The sequence below is a fragment of the Pleurodeles waltl genome, chromosome 12 (assembly GCF_031143425.1).
Source record: "Pleurodeles waltl isolate 20211129_DDA chromosome 12, aPleWal1.hap1.20221129, whole genome shotgun sequence".
NCBI classification, from domain to species: Eukaryota; Metazoa; Chordata; class Amphibia; order Caudata; family Salamandridae; genus Pleurodeles; species Pleurodeles waltl.
The window spans coordinates 656830101-656857186 of NC_090451.1; the positions used below are offsets into that span (position 1 = coordinate 656830101).

The following is a 27086-nucleotide window of genomic DNA, read 5'->3' on the forward strand; positions in this document are numbered from 1 at the left end:
CGACACCTGTTTGCAATCTGCACCCGGCCGCCCCTGTGCCGCCGAGGGTGTACTTTCTGTGCCTGCTTGTGTCCCCCCCCGGTGCCCTCCAAAACCCCCCTGGTCTGCCGTCCGAAGTCGCAGGTACTTACCTGCTGGCAGACTGGAACCGGAGCACCCCTATTTCCATTGAAGCCTATGTGTTTGGGGCACCACTTTGACCTCTGCACCTGACCGGCCCTGAGCTGCTGGTTTGGTAACTTTGGAGTTGCCTTGAACCCCCAACGGTGGGCTACTTTGGACCCAACTTTGAACCCTGTAAGTGCTTTACTTACCTGTGAACTTAACAAATACTTACCTCCCCCAGGAACTGTTGATTTTTGAAGTGTCCAATTTTAAAATAGCTTATTGCAATTTTTGCCAAAACTGTACATGCTATTGTGATTATTCAAAGTTCCTAAGATACCCGAGTGAAATACCTTTCATTTAAAGTATTAGTTGTAAATCTTGAACCTGTGGTTTTTAAAATAAAATAAATAAATATATTTTTCTATATAAAAACCTATTGGCCTGGAATTGTCTTTGGGTGTGTGTTCCTCATTTATTGCCTGTGTGTGTGCACAACAAATGCTTAACACTACCCTCTGATAAGCCTACTGCTCGACCACACTATCACAAAATAGAGCATTAGAATTATCTCTTTTTGCCACTATCTTACCTCTAAGGGGAACCCTTGGACTCTGTGCATGCTATTTCTTACTTTGAAATAGTACATACAGAGCCAACTTCCTACACCGCATTAATACAGGCTTCTACCTTCTTTGTCATGATCTGTCATTTACTCCATTCCTTTGAGCACTCCAATGCTTCTGCCGGAACACACTTTACAAATACCAAATACATACATACATACATACATATGATCTGAGCAATATTAATTTGGGTAATATTTCTTACTCAAAGCTAAGATTCCGCCAAGTGGTGAGCTTTACAGATACACGTTCTCTATTGCTCAACCCCCCCCCCCCAAAAAAAAACATACACACACACATACACATCAATAGGGCAATGAAAAGGTTTATTTCATTTCAAAATCAAGCCCGCTGTCTTCTTTTTTGTCCTTCCCTTTTCAGCAGTAGTCGAGTCTACTATTCACTAAGTCTTTCCAAGATGATTCTGTACTTTTTCCATTTGTAGCATCTTTCTCATGCTTGCTTATGGGATATTTGATGGCGAGCTCCTGAATCCTAGAGAGCATACTGAACAATTATGAGCGTTCAATTTAGCTCGGGTTATGGCTTGTCATTCTGCAAAATGGTCTGTGATTCCTTCTCCCTCTGAGGCACTTGACGCATGCCTGCAAGGACGAGTCACTGCTTACTCATAGGCTAACAGCTGGTGGAGAGGGTGGATTTCATGTTCAGAATTTCAACTGCTGTCTACAACGACAGAGCTCTTGTTTCTGCCTAAGCAGGGGGGGGCTTTAATCCTGCTGCCGCCTGTGCCTTCGCCCTGAGCCTTTCCACTATCAACAGATATGATTTTGCCTACAGGCCAACAGATTTTTAAGTGCCCATCTCAGTCTTCATGCTGTGCATCTTAGTGCATGCCAAAGGCAACACTTGTTGATGGGCACCATGTTTTAAGCCTGTGAGATGGAGCCAGAGGGAGTTATGCAATGATGCCCCATGGCAGTCGCAGCTTCCCAGGCGTACTAATGGTAAGGTAATGTGACCTCTGCTCTCTCTACCACAATATGGAGTTACAGGAAGGGTATGAGTCCAGATTGGGGATGCAAGGACTATAGAGCAAATGTACTTTTCTTTTTTTCTTCTCCACTGGGAAATCATTATTCCCCAAGGAGAAAGCTCTTCTCCTACACACTCACAGTTGGTATTTTTATGGTTCCCTTCCAACCCTAGAAGGGGAGGTACTCCAGTCCTTTCCTGGATTAATTTTTTTATTCTTCCAGGGTGCAAAAGGGTTAGAGAGGAGATAGTAAATGTAAAACAACATCGCTAGTTTACAGGCATTCACAAACTTTTTAGACCAAGCGTTCCTTGATCCATCACTTGCACTCCTTGAATGTGGTTTATTCTTCTGTAATTGTACACAATTGTGAGGTACAATTGCACATCACCAAAACCGTTAACCAATGCTGCGGTCTGAACACCATTTTATGACAATGGTGGTTGGGCCATGGTGAGACTGCCGGGATCTCTGGCGGTTGCGGCGGTCCTAATCTGCCAGAGAAGCGCTGCTGCCCTGGGGATTACGAACTCGTTCTCCGCCAGCCATTCAAGGCAGTAGCACCCTCATGTAGGCTGTTTCCCACTAGGCCAGCAGGCAGAAACTCAGGTTTCCGCTCGCTGACCTAGTGGGGAACTCTTAATGGGCCCGGTGGGAAGGTAGCCAGTACGACAGCAATCTCCCCATTGGAAGTTCGGCAGACGGCCTAAACTGTCTACTGAACTCGTAATGAGTCCCATAGTTATAAGTTTACGGCAGTGAATAGCTTTGTGAATCTGGCCATCGTTCATCAATGGACTAGCACTAGAAGTAAAGATAGTACCAACATGTAGTGCAATAGTGTTCACACACACTTTAACCAATGGACTAATAGGTCGCATGACTATATTTGCAGCAGCAAAGTTACAGAGAACAACCTACCTAAATAATATTAATTAGAACGGTTTATCTGCGACCCCTTATGATTGGCACACAAGAATGGTGGTCTGCAAGGAACAACAGACCACCATACGGAGATACAATGACAGAATAAGTGAAGTGGACTGGGGGTGGGGGTGGGGGGATCTAGAATGGGCCATATACCTAGTAAGTGTTTTCCCTTTTTATTGAAGGCTCAAAAAGGATAAAGTAATCTACTCTGAATATCCAGGTTTTTCATCCAATTGGTTAATATGGGGAAAAAAAAGCAGGATATGCTGCCTTACTTTAAATAATATATTTTAAAATGAGTTTTTTTTATAATTTTAAAAAAGTAGTCAAGGACTCCACGTATAGGTGGAGATATTCTGTTTATGACTGTGTATCACACGACAGACAAACAACCTCATGTTCACTGACCAGAGTTCTGACTATTTTTGTTTTTAAAGTAGAACACAAAAACATACGTTCGTATCCTTCCACTCAACTGCCCTACTCCAAGTGTTTATTCACCACTTCAACACTTGTGTGATGACCATTTCCCACACGATTTACTTTCAAAGATCCCAAGATGGCTCTGCCAATGTGCGAATTCTAATGGTAAAAAAGCATTAGCAAAGCCAATAGGGTTTGCCTTGGCAAGACCTAATGACATTGCCAAAGCTTTTTAAAGATGTTGAATTAAGCGGAGTGATGTGCAACATGGCTCAAAGTAAATAAAAACAAAATGCTATGGAGTGGCCAGCACTGACCACATCTTAACCCTTTGTTTACTTTAAGCCATGTTGCACAGCAACCCACACTGAGCAGTGCAACTTCTTTAAAATAAAAAATCAACAAAGCCAGATAGCTCTGTGCAATAACCTTTATATGTTTGATTTTATAAAACAGAAGGTTGCTACACATATAAGCACCTAGACATGTATACGGTAAAGAAGACACCTAACTGGCTTCTTACTTCACTAATGGCACGGTTATGTTTACGTTTATAAATGATCACTTTTAATAATTAGCTCTCATTGCAGTGTTATAATCTGACATACTAAGGTAAAATGCTTCTGCGTGTAGAACAACTACACTTTTGAATTTTAAAGAGACTTTTTGATAATTTTACATGATGTTTGCTGCAAGATTTACATGGCAACTATTTGCAGGGCTGGGCTTGGGTGCAGGCCCTTAGAGCCCAGGCAGCAGTAGAGAGTACCACAGCAGGAGAGTCCAGGTGGAAACTTTGAGGATTCATTTCACTGGTGCTGGTTTGAAGTTCCTCATGACGTATAGAATGAGTGACAGTGGTGAACGCCTAAGCAAATATCTCTGTCCAGTTGATCCAAAGAGCACTGCCCATGGACTGTGGGGACCTAGAGGCTGCCCATGGATTGTGGGAGTGGGGACCTGGAAGCGAAGCTTTGGCATTTTATGTTCTAACATGTGGCTAACAAGTCTACTGCTGGGATGGGCCCAAAAAGAAAGTATTGGGAGAGCTCATGAAGGTGGATTTCCCATTTGTGTCTTTGTTGATGTGTTCTGATGAGCAGATCCGTCCACTCCAGAGAGCTGGTCCACTAGGAGTAAGACTTGGTGACCATTGGCCCAGTGCCAAATGGTCCATGCTAGACAACTGCGGTGAGCGCTCTTTATCCCCCCCACCCGCATAAGTCATTCTCACAGACCTTATCCCGGGGCTCTTGGTACAATTCTGCTACGAAGAGTTTGGCTGTCACACGTGCTCCTTGCGTGCTGGAAGTGATGCCTGCTTCTTCATCCAGAGCCTATAAATGTGTATGGCTTCAGCTCTTCCCTAGAAACCACATTATACCACGAAAAAGGCATACAGAGGCTGATTTTCTTAAAGAAATACTGCCTTTAATAAGCATTGTGTTTTTCCTTTGGTATAATCAAGGCCCATTAACAAATGAAATAGAAAAATACAAAGACAAAATAATACCAGTAAGCAAACAATTCCAATTCATAAAATCAACTAATAGTCATTTAGAATATATTGTGAAGACAACTACAAAGTGCTGCTATGATATGCAATGGCGTGACAGCTACACTTTGGTATAAGAATGTGCATGCGAGCGAAGTATACAAACTGATTTACACTTCAGGAGGGAAGACTGGTGAATCAGAGGAGTGAACGAGTGGGGAATTACAAGGTCCTCAAAGGAACTGAAGCTTGCATTCCAGCAAGTTGTAGACGGGTTCTTCTGGGACACCACCCCCACTAATCCAGTCAGAGGGCTACCAATGGGATGTCCTGAATATGTGTAAAGTGGCCCTTTTTCTTAGCTAGTTTATCGTAAAAACTAATATTCTGTATGAGAAATGCTTCCCTTCCCCAAAAAAAGAACGGAGTGTAAGCTAAGGTTCATATGTGGCAAAGAGATGGGGGACTGCAGAGAAAGTGTCCTACAGAGTCAATGCCACAAGAGTGAGTTCCAAAAACTGTGCACCACTAAAACACAACCTCGGCAAAGAACGTCTGAAACCACTCTCTAGTGTCCACATCTAGAGACAGACTCCACGCTCCGCATCAGCTGCCGGTTACTCGACTCCCCATCTTCGATTTTGTAGCATTCACATAAAACAGCAAACTCCGAAGAGTTCATTTTCGGACACTGGTTACACTTGGAAGTTGTGTAAATGCACATTTAAAAAAAAAAAAAAAAGAAAATGAACTTTCAATATTGCGCTCACAGCAGCGAGAAGACAATTTGCTGTTGGTTCACTGTGGTGCACTGTGTTTTCTTATGGTGGATGTGGGGTCCAATGCTTGTGGGCCACACCAAATGGCTTAGGTTATGGAAAGCTTCATACCAGCTGCTAAAGTAGTTGCACAGCCACCGAGTAAACACTTGCCTGCAGGATTCTGGCCCACAATCTCAAATCCTATCAAAGGCCTGGTGACCCTTCGTTAGCTCATTCTTCAGTGTGAAGCTCCTGGGGGGGGAAACGGATGAAGGAGCAGCCATCTTATGCCCCAAAGTCATTTTCACTGGTTTGTCACCTTCCTGATGAAGACCACCATATTTCCCCCCTACATGACATATCAAATTTGCTGAAGTGGGAAGCTTTTGTGAAACAAACTTTGCAGGAAATAGCAAAGTTCTAGAGGAAAAAGGCACAAGACCTCAGTTGCCAGTTGACAGAAAGGAAGCAAACTGGATTGTGCTTTTGGAACACACATTTTTTTCTTCACACTCAGGAGTTCCCCTTGTCCTTCCCATGGCATAAGCAAGAAAAAGACTGACCAAGCAGACATCAAGGAAACTCAAAATAAGTAAACAAAAAAGAGCCAGTAAACAACGATCCTGGGAAAGCCCACAGTCCAGTTGTTCTTCCACGGACACCACAGAGAAGAAAAAGATGCATTTGATTCAACCACATATCGAGGTCAAATTCAATAAAAATGAACAAACAACTGGATAACCCGTGGATACATGGAACACCTGCAAAGAAAAACTTTGGCTAAAAGGTTGGAGCCCAAATCAGACCAATTATTTACACTTAATTCAAAACATAAGCAACAAAGCAGGTCGGTAGAATTAAAAGGCCACATTGGTCACAAAATCCACTAAAAAAATAAAAACAATCAGATCTAATTCGCTGATCCAGTGCCTGCAAGCAAAACAGGCCAGTTTACTATGCTAAAAAGCTTGCAGCGGATGCCAACTAATTCAGCTAATCCGGTTTTTATACCTTGAAGCAGATTATTTTCATTGGTTTAAAACCAATATAAAAATATCTAAAAACTGCAAACATTTTGTTCGGATGATGGTAAAGTAACAACTGTACCATCATCCAGCTGCCAAAAAGGGGGAAATAAATATCGAGAGCTTAACATGGTAGAATTTCAAACTTCTCTATATCATGGAAACCAGCCAAACACCTGAAATGTGCCTTTGGATGAATCTTGGTTGGCTTTGAAGAATCCAACACTTCCAGACAAGGTTCCAAAGTGTGAAAAGCAGGTGCATCCCAAATAACATGTGCTTTTGCTACTAAGAAAACAGAACTGAGTGCGGAGATGAACGATCTAGTAATCTGAAGACCTGACTAAAATACTCATCTGTTTCCCAAATCCATAGAGGGCTAGAGGATACTCTTTCTTTCAATTCTCCCCTTGGCACAAGAATTCTTTCCTTTCTGGTGCTAGATCTCTGGCATTTGATTTTGGAGCCAACTCGTCTGGCTGGAGCATGCTGTCTAGTGCATTGTTGCACGAGAGGCGCCTGGGCTGAGGTTCGTCCGAGGGCTTCCGACTCAATGTGAACACAGCTTATTTCTGAAGCGCACTAGAGACTTGGGTCACTCCTTTCGAAGGAAGTGATTCCAAGAGGAAGATGTGCGAAACTTCTCAACGAGTGCGAGGGTGGAAGCAGCGTGGGAGGAAAAAATGACAAGTAAACAGCACACAGGTGCACACAGTAAAGTGTTTGGACACGGTACTGCTGGGTAGCAGCTGATCCTCTTAATCAGCAAAGAGATAGTCGTGAAGGTGTTCAATGGAGATACCAGTTCCACCAGCTGCAGAAAAAGCACACAATGGAGAGTCACTTAGGCTCGAGGATGGACGGATTCACAAACTCAAACAGAGTTCATACTCTCCTCTCAACAGGCTGCTGAAGGCTCATTTCACTGCCCGCCGAAATGATGGGCAAATGATTGTCCATGTGGTAGCTGATGAGATGACTGACGCTCTCAAATCGGTGATCCTTGGTCCGGACCTGCAGTTGGGAAAAATGCAAGTAGTGAGCAGAAAACAGGATACCGCGGCCTGCCAAGCCTTTGACATAGCATGTTAGACTGACTCACCACTCCTTCAGGATCCACAAGAAGAAGGTGCTTGGGCTGAGAGTTCTGAAGCCCCGTCAGCACATACTGACCGGGCGTGGTGGTGCTCTCCCGCACCAAGAAGTCCCCGTTTCCCTTAAGGAGCTTCTCAGCATCCTTCCGGCTCATCTTCCCATGGTACCAGGGTTCACACTTTAGCTGTTCTTCCATGGAAGCCATTGACTGCGCTACAGGGGGAACCCGAAGGGCATCTTCGAAAGGCTCTAAACAAAAATACAAGGATGACTAGTTAAAAATGGCAGAAATGTAGCGCAGCGGCTAGAGTTACTGCCTCGGGAGCTGGAGGTCTGGGTTTGAGCCTTTGGGTCGGCGCAACATCCTGTGATTCTGGGCAAATCACTTAATCTACAGGTGCCCATGGACAGTGCCTTGAGACCCTCACGGGTGATAAGCCACGCTATATAAATCTACATTTCATTTCATAACTAAGAATACATACACCAGTGGCCCGGCATTAAACCATGCATCGCCTTTCAAAGTTGTAGAACGAGAAGGACACTTAAGGCATCTCTTGCAAAGACAAAGAATCACAAGGATGTCCTCATTCATGTTTCAATGTGGAGGAATTGTAACGTTCCCATCCCTTTAATGCAGGAGTCTAAGTGCATTCCTACCCTTCCCTGATCAGTGCACAGTGATCACTAATTTGTACGGCCCTCTACCCTTCAATAGAAAAGAATCAGTAGGTTTTCCTACGATCTCATCAATATCGTAGAGTCACAGACTCAACCCATGCTCCCCCCTCTAATGCCTACGTATCACACAATGTTCCCGCTCTCACTCAACAATACTGCCATCACTTACTCATGTCAAAGATATCCCGTTGTGCATTGCCATTGGTGGCGCAGGCCCCACCAGCGACAGTGGCCTGGCGAGACTTCTCCAGGTTCTGCACGTTTACATAAGATGGATCATCAAACACTTCCCCTCGATTAGGTGGTTTGTTGACAGTCGTTGAGGTGACAGGATACTTCTCTCGCCCTATGAAGAAGAGAAAACACAGAGGTTTTCAGAAGGATCTTTTCAGATCTGTAGCAGAGACAGAGAAACACTTGTTAGTTTTAAAGCCAATGACAGGATCTCTTTGGAAGAATAGAACATGTGAAGGATATAAGCCAGATGCTGAAAATACAACTTCAATAGCAACAAATTTGCCTGTTATTCTACAGTGTCTACCTACCCGTCCGGTAACCGTTTTTTATCTTGCTTATCATTCAACTGTGATAAAAGCCAGCAATTATGCCACATTTCACTCCAATAAGAAGTTTATCCCCAATACAATTAAGACTGGAGTAGTGGTCTCCTTTCTACACACCAAGGCTGAGCAGTGCCTTCTTGCAAGACATGGCTGCAGTGTCTCCTACCTTACCTATAATTTACTCTCCTAAAGGCCAAGGGGTGAATGTGGTTTCCCTCCTGCAAACTAGGACATCATTTTGTCTTCCGTTCTCAAAGACGTACTCTCCCGAAGATCGGTGTCTGAGTGACTCCTACAGACCAGAGCTGGAGTGGTAAATGCCTTCCTGTATCCCATTTTCCAACGTATTTCCCTGAAAAGTGCGACAAGCCCTCCAACAGACCAGGGTTTGAGACATTATCTTCCTTCTTTAAACATGGTACTCCCCCCTCACACAGACTGGACCGGTAGGGCCCACGCATTCTCTGTACAAAACAAGGCTGGAATGTATCTCTCCTGAAATATCTGAGGAGTGTCTCATTCCTGCAAATAAGTTTTTTTAGTGCCCCCCCCGCCCCCGAGCAATGATATGGTCCCCTATAAGGCAAGGAATTGATCCTGCAGAGCAAAGCTATGGTGGTGGTTTCTCTCCTGCACACCCTAAAGTGCCCAGCTCTCTCCTGTAGAACAGAACTGGGGTGTTTTATGCGGGAGTTCAGGTTTAGTAGGGTTTGAGACAATATTTAATATCCAAGTGGATACATTCTGTCTCAATGTCTGGCACCTCCGCCCATTAACTACCAGAAAGAAAACAAACAATAGTCAACAATACAACAGGCTTCCAAGACTCATTACAATCTTTACTCTAAGACTTAACTGTGAAAAGAATGCACAGGAGCAACATGTTTATGGTTGTATCTAGGCTAAGCTTACCAGGTGACTCCATGTCATGTCATGAGCGTTCCTTTTACAAATCACTGATTTCAGGTCTGGTAGTCCAACTGTTTGTTAAAATAAACAAAGTCTACAACTCCCAGAAAGCATCAGGTTGTTACAGTAGAGCCTAGCACTGGCAGGTGGTGTACCTGATGGCAGAGACATATGACAACCTTAATTTAAACTCCATTAACTGCTAAAAAATTCCGGTTCTTTTTGGGTGACAAACTTTGAATAGTTTTATCTTACGCAAAGTAAATAAACACCTGTTTTCTTTGAAGTAATGGTGCTGGCTGGACACACTTTCTGTTGGGTTATTTATTGTGTTATGATGTCTATGAGCTTCTAAATCCCAATGCTTTCTGAAGCAAGCCGTGTGTTCAGGTTAGCTACATACAGAGAGCAAAATGTCCAAAGGGAATAACCTGGAATGTCAGTGCTGGTACTCCGATGCCAGGTGAGTATTTACTAAGCCTAAACAAACAACCTTCAGTATTGTGCTTTCTGGTGCATACTCCAACTGCAGGTTCCTCTCCTTTACGCTATCCCGAGGTGCCATGCTGGATCCAGAAGTCCTCGCAGCAGTGCTCTCGCACACACGCGGCTCCTCGTTGACTTTGTTCCACCCCGGAAGTGACAAGAAGAGTTGCATTCAAGCACCAACCATGCCTTCCAATGTCAGTTTCTTTATGACTGTTTTCACCTTTGAACGAGGCGCCAAAGGTAATTAGAGGTACAAATGGTGCAGATCTCTAATTTTTGAGCTTTTTAGATGGGAAAGGAGACCACTCCACGGTGCGAAAGCAGTGAGGAGTCAGCAGTATACAGGATATCCATCAGAAAGAGAGTTACTGAGGGTGAGTAACTTGTTCTTCTGCTGGATACATCTAACCTCAGATTACTCAATGTTTTAACAGAATCCAAAGGAGTACCCACCCAGGAAGCATGGGAGATCTGTGGAATGGGCTCAGATCAAAAGTCCTCAGTGCCCTTTCCGTCAGACCTGGCTTTGAAGGAAGTGGAGCTTTGTGGGCGTGTGCAGGGATGCCCAGGTCGCAGCCTGAGAAATGTTCAGAAAAGGCATTCTGCGTGCCTACATGTTGGTACCAGCATTGGCCCTGGGGGAATCTGCCCCCAAAAATCCTTCTGCAGGCTGCTTCTTGATCAACGCACAGTTTCTAATGCAGAGGACTGTCCATATTGAGGAAGTCCTTTTCTCCAAGGCTCCCCCTTTCTTTCACCAGAGAATGCTACAAAATACTAATTATCCACTGGATGGTCCATGGTGCAATCGAGGTACAAGCTAAAGGCTCCTTTGGTGTCCAACCAATTAAGTCTCTCCTATTTTGTCAAGAGGATGATGTCTTGCCAGTGTGATAAGGAGTACCGATGTTTGGCATGAAGCCTGCCCTGGTCCTTAACAGTTTAACTGGGGAAAAGGCGATGAAGGGTGACTGCACAGAGAGAGCGAGACCCTAAAGCCCACTCATTTGACAAGAAGAAGTAATCGTAACAAGGAAGACAGTCTTTAGAGTCAAAAGACTAAACAAACAGCTGTGCATTGACTCGGAGGTGGTACACATGAGAAGAGCCTAGACCAAATTAAGATTCCACTTTTGCATCATGAAAGGTTTAAAAGGAAACATCTATTAGAAATTAAGCACACTTCATCACAACAGGTAATTCAAACAAGTACAGTTGGTCCATAAAATGCAAAAAGGCAGAGAGTGCCAACACAGCATTTAATAGTTCCCACTGCAAGGCCTTGCTGGGTCAAACACAAAAGATACAATAAAACATTGACAGTTTAGCTTGTAAGGTGTTCTTTTGCAGACTCATCAGGCTACAAATTTTTACAGCGTCTGAATAAAAATACACTTTGTAAGGGGGTGCAGCCTGAATAACACCCACAATCTCAGAAGACATATTGAATGCAGTCAGCTGCTGCCACTCAATCTTCACGCATGCAGGTGTAGATTGCACAGGTCCTGCTCAGGAACCCTGTCTACCTGCTGCAACAGAAGATCATCCTGAAGCAGAAGCCTGATCAGTGGGACAGGTTCTCATGCCCGGAAGATCCAGATACTGCAAACCCCTAGCCCAATTCGAAGACACAAGGATGACTAGGGCAGGGTCATTCCTGATCTTTTTCAGAACTCTGGGCAGAAGAGAAAGAGGCAGAAATGTATACAGGAGTCACATGTTCAATGATCCGCTTTAGGTGGTGTGCAACTCCCAGACAGAGCCTTCTTCAGACACACAAGAAAACTAGAAGAAGAGTGCCAAAGATTCAAACATTCCCTCCCTAAAAGGACTCGATCTGCTACATTTTGGTTGCGATACAGGGAATTTCAGGTGCACTAAGACCAATTGTGGAATTAGTACATGGTGGAAGGTGGGGAGCAAGACCAAGGGGCACGCTGATGCCCCAGGGACTTCTCTGGAGAGAGAGAGGCGCGGACTGGGGACGAGTCCCATTTGGCTTTCCTGTGTTTCCACTTAGAGTCTGACTTCCCACAAGACTTTGAACACAACAAGAAATTTTGAGGGACTGGCCCCGGGAACGGGAACAATTCTGTGTCAACGACTTCAACCTGGAACAGGACTTGCATGATTTCTTCCTATGTTCCTGGGCCCGTGGCGCAAGACATACAGCTTCGCGGTCCCAGATCACCTTTTGGTTGATGAAGGTGCATTCCTCACATGACTTGGAATCATGTCCCAAGCCCAAACACTAAAGACACATCATGTTCAAGTCTGCCACTGCCATTTGTTGAGGAAAAGTCACTGCATGGCTTGAACCATGAAGTTTTAAGAGGGGACACAGGTCTTTCAATACTTTTTGATGAAAAAAAATCTCAAACCTACGAGAAATAGGGAGTGCAGACTGAAACCACATTAGAGAGTGTGGAAAGAAAGGCACTGACGAAGCGCACTTACTATGTGGCTCCGGTTATCACTTCTAGTGCTGACTAAAGTCAATGCAGTGCCGTATGGCACCAGTTAGCAGTGCCCATGAGCACGGGTCTGAAAGCTTCTACAGGGAGTGCAGAATTATTAGGCAAATGAGTATTTTGACCACATCATCCTCTTTATGCATGTTGTCTTACTCCAAGCTGTATAGGCTCGAAAGCCTACTACCAATTAAGCATATTAGGTGATGTGCATCTCTGTAATGAGAAGGGGTGTGGTCTAATGACATCAACACCCTATATCAGGTGTGCATAATTATTAGGCAACTTCCTTTCCTTTGGCAAAATGGGTCAAAAGAAGGACTTGACAGGCTCCGAAAAGTCAAAAATAGTGAGATATCTTGCAGAGGGATGCAGCACTCTTAAAATTGCAAAGCTTCTGAAGCGTGATCATCGAACAATCAAGCGTTTCATTCAAAATAGTCAACAGGGTCGCAAGAAGCGTGTGGAAAACCAAGGCGCAAAATAACTGCCCATGAACTGAGAAAAGTCAAGCGTGCAGCTGCCACGATGCCACTTGCCACCAGTTTGGCCATATTTCAGAGCTGCAACATCACTGGAGTGCCCAAAAGCACAAGGTGTGCAATTCTCAGAGACATGGCCAAGGTAAGAAAGGCTGAAAGACGACCACCACTGAACAAGACACACAAGCTGAAACGTCAAGACTGGGCCAAGAAATATCTCAAGACTGATTTTTCTAAGGTTTTATGGACTGATGAAATGAGAGTGAGTCTTGATGGGCCAGATGGATGGGCCCGTGGCTGGATTGGTAAAGGGCAGAGAGCTCCAGTCCGACTCAGACGCCAGCAAGGTGGAGGTGGAGTACTGGTTTGGGCTGGTATCATCAAAGATGAGCTTGTGGGGCCTTTTCGGGTTGAGGATGGAGTCAAGCTCAACTCCCAGTCCTACTGCCAGTTCCTGGAAGACACCTTCTTCAAGCAGTGGTACAGGAAGAAGTCTGCATCCTTCAAGAAAAACATGATTTTCATGCAGGACAATGCTCCATCACACGCGTCCAAGTACTCCACAGCGTGGCTGGCAAGAAAGGGTATAAAAGAAGGAAATCTAATGACATGGCCTCCTTGTTCACCTGATCTGAACCCCATTGAGAACCTGTGGTCCATCATCAAATGTGAGATTTACAAGGAGGGAAAACAGTACACCTCTCTGAACAGTGTCTGGGAGGCTGTGGTTGCTGCTGCACGCAATGTTGATGGTGAACAGATCAAAACACTGACAGAATCCATGGATGGCAGGCTTTTGAGTGTCCTTGCAAAGAAAGGTGGCTATATTGGTCACTGATTTGTTTTTGTTTTGTTTTTGAATGTCAGAAATGTATATTTGTGAATGTTGAGATGTTATATTGGTTTCACTGGTAATAATAAATAATTGAAATGGGTATATATTTTTTTTTTGTTAAGTTGCCTAATAATTATGCACAGTAATAGTCACCTGCACACACAGATATCCCCCTAACATAGCTAAAACTAAAAACAAACTAAAAACTACTTCCAAAAATATTCAGCTTTGATATTAATTAGTTTTTTGGGTTCATTGAGAACATGGTTGTTGTTCAATAATAAAATTAATCCTCAAAAATACAACTTGCCTAATAATTCTGCACTCCCTGTAGATCCAAACTGATGCCCGACGATATTCTAAAAGGTGAGGGAACTGCTGTTAGAAGCATCCTTCAGAATGTGCTATTTGTAATAGACTATATACTCGGTTTCAACGCCTCGTCAGTGGTAGTAAGCGCTATATAAATACTATTACAATACAATACATGAGTGTAACTGTATATGACATCTATAGTAATGTTCCGAGCCGAACACTAAATGGCAGGAGTGGGCAAAATATGTTCTCCACAGCGCATTTGCTACAAACACGGATACTGTGTGTGCCACTGATTTTGTTTCTCCACTACTGGTGTGATTACAACCACAAATACACTCACTGCCTCTTTATGTCTCCGCCGACATAGGATCTAAGGTTCAAGTTCATGTGAATAACATTTCTGGCAGAAACATTTTTCAGCTACTGCCCAACAATAAATGACCTGCCTCTCCCCAATGGAGAGTTAAGCTCCTGCAAGACCGGGATGGAGATATATTACCTCAAATGACATCTTGTATCTTTTTAAAAGAAGTATTCATGCAGTCTCTCGGACATCCTCGTACCTGACCATGACAAACGTGAACACACCTTGTTGACTGCTCTGATCATAGGTCACTTTTCAATCCAGCTGTCATGAAGTTAAAGAAAATCACCACCAATTATCACTTTTTTAGACTAATATGATCAGAAACAGAGCAGAGTAAGATCTGAATGAAACAACAGGATGCTAAGTGGCCCAAGAAGCAAATGTGATCCTTTCTATTGCAAAAATACGTGCCGCCAGGGGGAACCCTGGAATATGAAAACAATAGTATACATCGGATTGTATGACTTCCAGGAATTATACTGGGTCCCATACCTTGCACAGGAGGGTGCTGCTTCCTGTTATCGTAGTTTTCACCAGACATCTGACCGACAGGCTGCAAAAGAAGAAAGGGTGAGATTCAAGACTTTCTGAAGCAAGCAGTAGTAACTGGGACTCCAGCATGAATGGGTCCTGTCGGCACGTCACACTCACCAAGGTGGCTCCCAGGTGATTGGGGACCTGTCCAGCTGCAGGGAGCCGCGCCTGACCCGCGCCTGCACCATCGCGCAGCCGCATGTCGACCACACCTCCGATGGGTGGCTCCTTCCCGGGGAAGTCATTGTAGTACTGGTGATCTGGAGGCTCCTCTTCTTCCTCATCCCAGGCAGAACCATCGAAACCTGCCATTCTGGAGAGAAAGCAGAATAAGCAATCCCTCTGTCCTGGCATAAAATGTCTTTTGCCATCCCTGACATTACAAAAATCAAACTCTGGGTCATCCTCGAAGCTTTTGGGGCAATCCTTTTACCAGCAGCGAAGCACACAACACCCCAACAGCATGACCGCACACTCACGGAGTAATCATAAATGACATACTGCGCTGCCTCCTCACTTTGGCGTAGAGAAGAAAAGTTGCCTTTAAAGGTGCCACTGGAGTCCTGAAGCCACAACTTTCTTATGAACATACAGAAATGCTTGCAACTTGAGCTGGACCAAGAATTGCTTCTTTACAACTGTGTGTACAGCCCGCTTATGAATGCTGTTCATGTGAATTCAGTGTCTTTGGCCAAGTTTCCTTCCTAACTGCCCATGTACATCACTCAGCCAGTTCTGCATGCCTATTTCTATCTGCATGCTCTTTGCATCATGCTGCCTCTTGTAACTCTTGGCTTTTGTGTATACCGTTTTTGGTACATGCTGCTGCCTCATGTTTTCTTAAGCAGTGGATATACTATTCATCCGTTAGCACAGCAGCACACAACCTGTCTGCATTTTCCTGTGTGCTTGTAAACTACAGGAAGACACCAATATTTCCTTAACTGAGAAGATACATATCCATGTTTATTGGGCCTAATGCTAATAAGTACAGCCCATGCGGCTGCTAGTATATGGCTGTGTGTACCAATGAAACGCTGGGTGCAGGATATACTATGGTCTCCCCTTGTGTGTATCTGAGTATGTGCAACCACTTATACTTGTTGCATCCTTTTCTAAGTGTGTCATCATATGTTTGCTCATGTGGCTAGTCCCTACAGGCCTACTAGTTTAACATGTGCAATGCCTTGACCACTGTCCGTTTCAGCGTGTGCCCACCTGCTACACTGTGCTCCTTTGGTGCAGTGAGTGCACTGTGTGTACTCTTCAGCTTGTGTACTGGCTCCCTGCTAATGTGTGCACTCTCCAGAGTGTGTCTAGGTCTGCCCGAAGATGGGGCCTTAGATGTGCAGGACAGAGAATCCTAACAGCCCAAATCGGTTAATATTCACAACATACTGTGGCTTTTCTATTTCAGACACCACAGAGATCGTGTGCACCTTCTTAACAATATTGCTCTCTGTGCAGCAGGACCAAGCTTTACCCCTACTGACAAGGCCCAGACAGGCTGAAACTGATCTGGAGCTGCTAGTGTGCCCCATCAAGAGGCATCTGGCTTACAAATTTTGCTGGGCTCTTCCTACTGGAGCACGACCAATGCTCATGTCATATGGCTGGTTAGTGACTAAGGTGGCTCAGTGGGCCTAAAAACACAAACAATGGATTAGATCATTGGGGTGAGTAATTACCAGAGTCAGCGATTAATTTAAGCAATCAATCCATCATTTTTTAGTTTTCCTCAGTGTAACAACCCAGATGCACAGATATGCTCGGTTCATTTCAGTGTTTTGTCTTCCTCCCTTTTTAAATGTATAACGCTCTACGTTCAGTAGGTGGAATGTTCAAATAGCCCTACAGCCCTTCTGCCTTGGGCTACACCCGTGGGTAAAGGACCTCTCCTCATTACAGGCCTGCAGCTTGGGCCTATAACTCGTGTTCAGAACCTTTAACAACGAGTATAGCCTTTGGCACTAGGCTATAGTATAAATTCTAAATTTTTCTATTTTTTTCCCAAAATGTTCTGAGGGACGAGGTGACAGCCTATTTCCTCCCCTGAACTCCTGTAATCTGAGCCATCTTCGATCAGGGTAGTTGGAGGATGGTATTTCCCCCCCACCACTTTAAAATTTCATCTGCTGCCACAAATGCACCCTGCCGCTTTCAGGGTTAGATGGAGTAAGGATGGCACCTTGCAACTGCAGGGTTGGAGGAGTGCTGCCCCTAATGGGCTTAGATTTCTGCATTTGCAGCCATCACTTGAAATCCTGCCTCCTGGATATTAACAAACAGCGTAACTGTGAACTTCTGGATACCACTGTTGCACTGTGCAGCTTTGGCACACGGTTCATGGTGGAAGCAACTCACCGGGCTGGATCACGGATGCTGTGCAATTACTGCTCTAGTGTGATAGTCCACCTGGGTCATCAAATGTAAATTCTCTGAAGAGGGGGACAGCAGAACAGGTCTGTATCCAGTGCCCAATAAATCATTCAGATGGCTCTGGAAAGAGAGTGGTTTCAACAGAAACTGTCCCACAAGTGGGTTCATGGCTTTCCCACTCTTGAAGGCAATGGAGCTGCGAGGACTGCCATGCCATGAGTTTTAGAAACTGGGTTTTTGGAGGTCCTGCTTCAAACCTTCAGGTCATACGCTACACTTGAATGCCAATGAAACAACCACATGGTTAAGGTATCAGTTTGGTGAAGTGAGGTGGCCCAAAACAGAGAGAAAACATTGCAGGTCGCTGCAGAAAACGGGAGTATGACTTTTAATGGTAGAGGACTTCTTACTTTCCTCGACCCGAAGAACACTGCGTTGTTGAGGCAGCAAGAGTTGCTGGTAAAATAAAATAAAAGAGTGCTGTCCACGGACCTGGAAGCAGCTCTAGTGCTCCCTGCTAAATTGCGATTCCAGCATAATGACAACACATCTATTTACTCATACTGAAGAAGGTCAAAAGTTTCTTAAACGGAGGAAAGACTGCAATGGGGACTCAGTCGGTGAAACTTGATCGGAATTCATTTTTTGCATCTTATGTGCTACTGCTCAGCTTTTTCAAAGACATGTCCCATACATAGCGAGAGAACGCCAACAATGTCACACAGATCTCACAAATGTTGCGATTTTGCGATGCACGCCTTAAATGTATTTTGAATTTATCATTGTACTCCTTCTCCATCTAGCCTACGAACTGGGACCAGACCTCCTTTACCGGATGCCTGGAGCCCCCGAGCAAGATACTTATTTTATTTGTCCGTATTTCAACAGTAACCAGTGCACTCGTGTTTGACGTTCTATTTTTGCGCATTGTATAGTGGATCCGTCCCTGTTACTCTGATGCGACTTGCTGCGGTTTGCTACTGCAAAAAAAAAAAAAAGATACCAGGGCAACTACAATTAATGTGTTTTTCTATGTGGGGAGTTGGGACTTGGCTATTAAGCTACTGATCACAAAAAGAAAGTTTCTAAAGTGCACGCTTCTTCTTAGAAGGCTCACCTCTGAGCGCTTTATCTAGACTTATCTTTCACCAGAAAGCATTTATCATATTTTTGGGAATATTTGAGGCACGTTAAAAACAGCTGGCTAAATTTCTGAATGCAGTAATTCGTCTTGGAATTAGAAAAAAACGCATACAACAGGACTCAACTTTGGGATGCATAAAAGAAATGAATTAAATAACAAGTTATTATTTTTTACCTAGATTTTTTAACATGCCACAGAAAAAGTGTGAAATAATTATTACCCATATGTAGTCCTGATTGGTACTGATATGGTTACACGAAGGCTTTAATAATCACATATGTGATGTGTTATCTAGTTATAGAAATTAAAAACCAAATGACACATTCTGTATGGCATTTGTGATAAACTTCATATAATGAACTAATGTGATAGGAGATGCTGAATAGATTCTCCTGTAGCAGCTTCTTGTTTTATTTTGGCGTTATAAGCTGCAAAACAAAAACGAGAAAAACAAAGTAGCCTCCTCACTTTAGGGTGCACACACATATTTTCAAACCCTGGTTGCATATGCAGACTCTTCACCACAGGCCAGAAACCCAATACCATTCCAAGACAAGTCACTCGCTGATCACATTACACAGCACACCCCTTCACGTGCAGGCATCGCCTCCCTACTACCTGTCGTGGGGCGTGACCAACTTTGGTGGGTTCTTCAGGTACTGCTTGAATCGCAGCTCGAAGGCTTGTCCAATAGTACTGATGACATCCTGCGCGAGGCCCTCCTGACACTCCAAAATATGGCATGCTGAAAACAGACGCCGAACATCTTCATAAGACTGAGCACCCAATATTCCTCCAATTTCATGCATTCCCAAACACATTGTGGTACATTTAGTGTTTCCCCACTGTCTCTTTAAAAGTGGCCCCAATTTAAACACTTTTACCTCTCCCACACCTAGGAAATGTGATGAAGCCTAAACCCTTTAGCACTGCTAAAGCATTTTAAGCCAGTAAGGCTTGTGCTCTCTAAGACTTCTCTCTAAAAAAACACTTCTTCATCAGACAGTCACCATTCCTTCATTCTAAGCCTCCTATATAAGGGGAATAAAGTTGGAGAATGCCACCGGCTTGCAGTTGTCAAACCCAGAGCTCAAAACTCAACGCACCTCTTTGATTCACTGGATCTTTGGCAACATAGGCGACATATTCAGCAGTGTCCTACATGGTGAAACAGAAAAACAACATTTAGCGCAAGGATGCTGGAAAGAGATTTTTTCCATTATGTGGATAAGGGAATCCGTTATAAATTGCTGGTATAGACCAGGGTTCTACAAAGTCGGTCCTGGAGAGCCAGATCCATGCCAGATTTTTAGCATATCAACATTTAGAAAAATGTAGATTTCTGAAACATCTTTATTCTAAATGTGGATATGCTAAAAATCTGGCATGGACCAGGATCTCCAGGACCGACTCTGTAGAACGCTGGTATAGACAATATGGAAGCCACAAACAGTGGATGCCTGTCCCAGAAATGGGTAGAAAACTAATAAAAGGTGGCGATTAACAAAATCCAGTATTTAAAGCAAACTATTCAATGATACACACAGCCTGACATCTTCTAAAGTCCTATGCCTGCTGCTCAGTTAGGACATTATACTGCAAAAAATGTTAGCCAGCTCTATGATTGAATCTGGGCACTTTTTGTCTTCCTTGCTCTTGAAACAAGTGTGGTTTATATTTTACGATGAAAAATAATGGCCTACCATCTCATTTAACAAGCACTTGCAAAGCCAAATGGCTTTAATGTGCAAAAGTGAGCAAATCACATTTTGGCACGTAGAAAAGCCAAACCTATTTTGTCAATGCTCGTTTTTCAGTTGATATGGAGTGCTTCAGGAAGCAAAAGGCAGATCCCGACTAAAATATTACAAAAAAGCATGCTGCAATGAAAAAAAGTAAACCAAAAAGGGATTTGTTTACTGTACACAATACGATGAGAAGTGTGATGGTTCTCGGTAAGTTTGACATGAAAAAGATTATTGGAATGCATATGCCTTCCAAAGGATGTGGAATGATAGGTCGAAACAGCCAACAGCATAAGCTGAGGCAGAAACAGTCCAATGGAGGGAACAACCGCCTGCTCAACGTGTATGCTAAAGTATTGGTAACAATAGATCAAGAGAAATTATACTAAGTCTGACCTTAAAAAGAAGTAACCAAAATGAATGAAGCAGGATACACTTGAAATGCAACCACAAGTACAACTGCATACGGTTAAGGAGTCAGCACTTGACGCACAATGTGAGGTTTTTTGTTTTTGTTTTAATCCTAGCTCAATTATTCTAAAACAACTACAAATGGCCCGTGAAGGACCAATCTGCGCAAGTGGAAATAGAGTCAGAGTCTACGTTGAGTCCAAGGTAGCACAGCAGGCAGGGAAAGGACAAACCTGAGAGGGGCTTTGTGTCCTAGTAGGGAGGCTGCATGAGCCAGTAGTCCTTACCTGGAGGATACGTGCAGGCAGGGTGGATCCAAGATCCCATTCCGGAGGAAATGTGCAGACTTGATGATCCTGAGGTTGCTTTTTGCAAGAAAGACACAGACCAAATGGAACCAGAAGTTTTTCATCAGACGGAAACTGGCAGAATGTCCGAACCTGGTGGCCCTTTCCTGACTCAAATAGACCTGTGGGTTCTAGTCTTGAAATTGTTCAGACCCGAGGGATCTGATCTCCATGGCCCTACACCTTTCAATATCTTCAAACACAAACTGGCCGCAGGACACGGAAATGCTATTAAAATTAGTTTTGTCACATATTATTTGTCTATGTATTCTCCTTTTTACTTAATGCGTTTCTGCCCCTAGATCTCAGCCTGAATGAGTGCTATTTTTTTGTGTGGGGACATTACTTATTTTTTTAACCTACAGTTAGGACCCTAAGAGTAGTTCTAAGGGGAGAGGTCTGTTGGGAAATATTTGAAGAGTGTGTCCTTAGCATACAGAGGGCATGGGTCGGAGCAGCAGCAGGCTCTGAAGCAAAAGGCCACAAGATATCTTTGCACTCACTGGCAGCCACTGTACAGAAATCGTCATCGGTAGCTGCAAACTTTGTAGTTTGTGTTCAGCTATAAGTACCTTAACCCAATAGTTATTGTTAATATCTCAGACATACGAGGACTTTATACTCAACAGTATAAAATCAGTGTTGGGCTCAAGCGGCAGAGGAACGGCCATGCTCACCAGATGATACCAACATTGTGACAAAATAGAGGTGCGGAGCGCTCCAGCCACCATCTTGAAATTATGAATATGAGCACCGAGTCGCACAGGTACGTAGCGGCAGCACTGAATTAAATGTAGGCAGTCTTGCTACAGAACAGAGGTTTTCTACTCACAGCTCTAGAGCATATTTCAGAGCGATAGGAGTTTTAGACCGTATTTATAAATCCAAATATGCAACTTCAAAGTTTGTGAACGTAAGATCAACAAGACAATTTTCTACATACATTGCTAATAGCAGCCTAACGCCGATTGCATTTAAAAAATAAATAAAAGAAGCCTCTGACGAACAAACCAACACAACCACACCATCAGAGATAAGGTGGCGAAGGGCAAGAGGCCTGAAGCAAGAAACTCATACCACATGGGAAGTGCTCATCAGCTAGATGCACAGCCGCATGGAGAACTGGTTTACTGGCAGCCCAGCAGCGGAGCTCAGGGTTACACTTTATTTTGAGACTGCAGCACCCAGGCCTGTTTTCAGGTGAAGCCAGGTAGACCTTAGTCCATAACTCTCCTCTGAACAGTTGATCACATGTATTTGCTGGTGCAGGTGAGAAATTATACAACCAGAGTGATCGCTTTCAAAGGCAAATGGAATACTTACCGGGTCACCTCCTGAGGCAAAGGAGATGGACTGCATATGGTGGTTAGCAATGATCTGTCAAAGAAACAAAAAGAAAACACAGAGCAAAAAAGTATGACTCGCAAATTCTTGCATGTAAGGAAAAGGAGTGGAGACGAAAACAGTCAATACACAGAGAGAGGATAAATCATGTGACCCCATCAAACTAAATTTGGAAGAAATTGAACATTTCTTTCTTTATAAAAATAGATTCAAATGTTTATGATTTATGAGCTAGCAAGTGGTCTATGCTTGGTCTGGAAAGTGCACAGACCTAAGAATAAAAGTTGAGTCAGATCTTACATGAGTTTGAGAATATGTATACAAGATGTAGGCATAAAACACTGGCACAGCTTCAGGAGTCCACATTTGTAGTTTCACTTCAAACTTCCCGCCCTCCCTCCTCACAACTATCCCCACCGCCATTGCTCACCTGCTTGCAGTCGGAGGCCATAAGATTGAGGCTACTAGTGGAGATGGTGAGCGTGATTGGCATTCCGGCAAACTTCAGGTTACTCTTCCCCAGGATGGAAGTAAGCGAACGTCCGCAGGTCTAGCAGGAAAGCAAGCATGTTGGTCAGAGAACAAAGGGAAAGAGAGACTCTGACACTGTTAGACAGAAGATGGAGGAGGTGAAAAAACACAGGCAAGGATACTGGATAACTGGAGCAGAATTAAGCCAACCACTCCACCTTTACAGGAATACAGGCGTAAAAAGATGAACCTCGCAAGATTAAAGAGCAAGGTTTGATGGGATTCAGCACACCTTCACCCAAAACACCATGAGACTAGAGACCAGGAAGCATTTAAAAAACAACAAGGTTTTTTTTCCCATCTATGCACCCAAGATCTGGAACAACAGTGGTCTAAACGAACAGGACCCCTCCAAACCCGGTCCAATTCAGAATAGGATTCATCATGGCAAGCTAGTAGTCCAGGAACCAGCTACCTCTCAAATCACTTGTAACTGTTCCCTTACTTTTGACCTCTTACAGCACTCCATTGCATTTGGCCTGGTTTCACCTATAGTTAAAACATATATTAATGCTACAATACAGCACTCCAAAGCTTGGGTGCAGCGCTAAACATCTTCAAATCGCGTCACTGTACTCACAAGATAATGAGCTTTCTGAAATGAGTGGAGATAAAAATGGAAACATGACTGACGGAACCGGTATCACTACATCCACATGAGATTCAGCATTGAAAGATTGGTTCTGTGAATAAGCAATGCGGCCAAATGTGGGTCTATGGATGAACAACACTTTTTTTCCTGTTGTATCCAGTTTCAAATGGCGCAATGCTGAGCACAATCAATATCTTGATTATTAAGGTTAAAGGCACACAAAGGAGGAAGAGGGTACGAAGAATCTGAGAATCAGTTGCCTGCTGTTGATACTCATAAAAATGAAGAAAAAAAAACCCTGAATAAGTACAATCACGTTTTTGGCAGTAGAGAGTAAATAGAACCGTATTAAACATCAACCACTGGAAACATTTCATAATAGCAAGTTTGAGATAACTAAATTGGGGAAAAAAAAGATTTGTGTTCAATGAGTAAGGAGGAAGATTAGCTACTTGGCATCTCAACTCCACAACCACATGCAACAGGCGACTTGAGAAGGTTGTTGTTGAGGGTGTGAAATAAAACAAGAAGATTGAGAAGTACCAAGCATTGGATCATAACTAGTTGGGGGTAGGTAATAAATACCTTAACAGTTGAGAGCACTGGGTCACAGCAGGTTCCAAAGGAAGAATTACCTAGGTAATGGCTGGCACTTGGTAGATATGGATTGGTTCCAAGAGAGTAATTACTTTTGGCGTGGTATGGGTATTAGGACCAGACTGACTGCAAGAGAAGAAATACCCTACCAGTGGTGGGCATCTTTCCAGCCCTATGAACACTACATGGACTACCGATTTTTCTTCTGAAAGAGATCAGACGATAAGATCTCAACATAAAAATGTGACTCAGTGTCAGAAACTATGCCTGGGAGGGAGATCGTTTATGGTGCAAGCAACCTAAGTAGTGGTTCTTAGTCTGTGGTCCAGAGACCCCCAGGGGTTCTGCGACACCTACTCAGGGGGCCCCCCACTGCTTAGAAAATTAAGTAATATTAACAGATTAATAAAGTGAATCAATTTAATTTAGAAAAGCTCCAACCTTCCCATTAAAATTCACATTTTGATTTTATTTATATTTGTTTCTAAGTTAAATAAAATGTCATTATTTGTATGATTATTTCTGTTTTTGTGTGTATTATTTTGCAGTTCAAATCATCGTAATTGCTTAGGCTGTGGTCCTCAGATTCCAATAATGACTCAGTGGAGGGTCCTCGGATTCCAATAATGACTCAGTGGGGGGTCCTCAGATTCCAATAATGACTCAGTGGGGCCCTCGGATTCCAATAATGACTCAGTGGGGGTGTGTGGATTTCAATAATGACTCAGTGGGGGCCCTCGGATTTCAATAATGACTCAGTGGAGGGTCCTCGGATTCCAATAATGACTCAGTGGGGGCCCTCGGATTTCAATAATGACTCAGTGGGGCTCTCGGATTCCAATAATGACTCAGTGGGGGGGTGTGGATTCCAATAATGACTCAGTGGGGGCCCTCGGATTCCAATAATGACTCAGTGGAGGGCCCTCGGATTCCAATAATGACTCAGTGGGGGTGTGTGGATTTCAATAATGACTCAGTGGGGCTCTCAGATTCCAATAATGACTCAGTGGAGGGTCCTCGGATTCCAATAATGACTCAGTGGAGGGTCCTCGGATTCCAATAATGACTCAGTGGAGGGTCCTCGGATTCCAATAATGACTCAGTGGAGGGCCCTCGGATTCCAATAATGACTCAGTGGGGGTGTGTGGATTTCAATAATGACTCAGTGGGGCTCTCAGATTCCAATAATGACTCAGTGGAGGGTCCTCGGATTCCAATAATGACTCAGTGGAGGGCCCTCGGATTCCAATAAGGACTCAGTGGGGGTGTGTGGATTTCAATAAGGATGGGGAGAAGGGAGGTGTACACAGAAGTCAGAAGGTTAAGAACTACTGACACAACATTCAATTCTGTACGGCAGGTGGCAAGACTAACCACCTGACTTCTGACATCCCATTCAAAACCTGATTTTTCTTTTTCTGTAGCTCCCTATAGCAGTGATGTGCTCAGTCATCTTTACATCATTGCCCAGCATGGACTACAGAACTAGGTGACTCGTTACCACTGGGGTAGGAACAGAGCCTCCGACCTTCTTGTCGGGGCCCACAGCCTATCCACTAGTCTTTACACCGCAGGCCTAAATGATGGGGTGGGGGCGCAAAAGGTAACAGCCCGTGGTACGCGCCAACTGGAATTCAACATCAAGGCTCAACGCTCACAAATTTTCCAGATGGACTCAGTGCACTACCTCAACTGTGTGTTAGCATTAGAGGAGACTTGGCTCCTCGGCTTGGCCGTCAGTACCAACCCGCTCATCCCATCTGGAATGGATCTTGCTAGGGTGGAAACTTTTGAATCGTGAAAGTTCCTTTGCAACCCATTAGGGGCAAGCCCCTTAGCCTACACCTCCAGGATATGTTAAAAGAGAATATGGTGACTGCTGAGGTATTGCCGAAGGCATTTGGTCGATTGATATTAAAAGATATGTTGAAAACATGTTATCCTACTGCCATTTAATATACGTATGCACAGGTTACCGCTGTGTAACAGCTCCCAGTATTCCTTGCAACTTCACCCATGACCTGGACGAATTACAAACTACAATGCCCATCAATCAGGCCTGCCGCTTCAATAAGGCAAGTAAAGGTACTCGTTATGACGTCACCTCCTGGTGGCAGCAAATTACAGTAAAAGGTTAGAAAATGGCTGCTTTGAGGATCGCACCACAGGCAAAATGTTGACCTCCCAAGCATCACTGGCTCCTTCCACGGATCAAACACAGGCACTTAAAAACAAGCATGCAGGGCCCGATCAATAATCAATCGAACAAGGCTGGTATCCCTCCGACCTCCAACTACATCCAACAAGAACAGCGCTGGTTAAGAGCGCTATAGACATGACACTTAACAATAACTGAACTTCTCTATCCAAGCGAAGGTGCTTCCTCTGTCCCCCACTCCATAAGGGGCAGCCACCCCGCAAAGTGGCCCCACATTAGGTCAAGTCCTTGACAAGGTCCCCCCAGGCCCTGCCTTCCCGGAAGCCTCGGTCACAGGGCCCGGGAGCAGGCACTCCACCCCCTTCCTTCCTCTAATTAAATCCCTGCTCTGCCTTTATGGCGCGGCCTGCTCGATGCGTCCTCCCCGGCTGCCAGAAGAGGCCATTTTATTACCAGGCCGATCCATTACCGCTCATTAGCCGAGGCCGGCGGGGAAGATGTCAGGACCGCTTAGTGTCAGGCGGCCCCGTCTGCTGCGCACGTAGCGCCCACGGGCCTTCCGAGGGCCAGCTGCAGACACGAGGCGCTCCGAGGGCGGGACGAGCGCCATCGATCGCGCAGCCTTATAAATATAATAATACCCCCCATGCCGATTACACGAGGGAGGGGCCGCGCCCACGATGAGGGCAAAGGGGAGAAGAGGCGATGATGGGTGAATGGGACAAAATGTGG

The 27086-nt window shown here is 44.3% G+C and overlaps 1 protein-coding gene and 1 long non-coding RNA gene across 7 annotated transcripts in view; one reads left to right on the forward strand and one right to left on the reverse strand.

Moving 5' to 3' along the window:
- The window catches only part of LOC138268585 (uncharacterized), a 331134-nt gene that overhangs the window by 278920 nt on the left and 25128 nt on the right, over positions 1-27086 (forward strand). The window lies entirely within an intron of this gene.
- SHC1 (SHC adaptor protein 1) overlaps positions 3498-27086 on the reverse strand; it is a 105494-nt gene continuing 81905 nt past the window's right edge. For all 5 annotated transcript variants that reach the window (XM_069218375.1, XM_069218377.1, XM_069218376.1 and 2 more), the window contains 9 exons: positions 22907-23026; positions 22456-22509; positions 19736-19787; positions 19248-19374; positions 15224-15419; positions 15065-15125; positions 8308-8484; positions 7465-7706; positions 3498-7376 (listed from right to left, as the gene is read on the reverse strand). In XM_069218375.1, coding sequence (XP_069074476.1) covers positions 7248-7376; positions 7465-7706; positions 8308-8484; positions 15065-15125; positions 15224-15419; positions 19248-19374; positions 19736-19787; positions 22456-22509; positions 22907-23026 — 1158 coding nt within the window. In that variant the 3' untranslated portion in view covers positions 3498-7247. The remainder of the gene's footprint in view (positions 7377-7464; positions 7707-8307; positions 8485-15064; positions 15126-15223; positions 15420-19247; positions 19375-19735; positions 19788-22455; positions 22510-22906; positions 23027-27086) is intronic.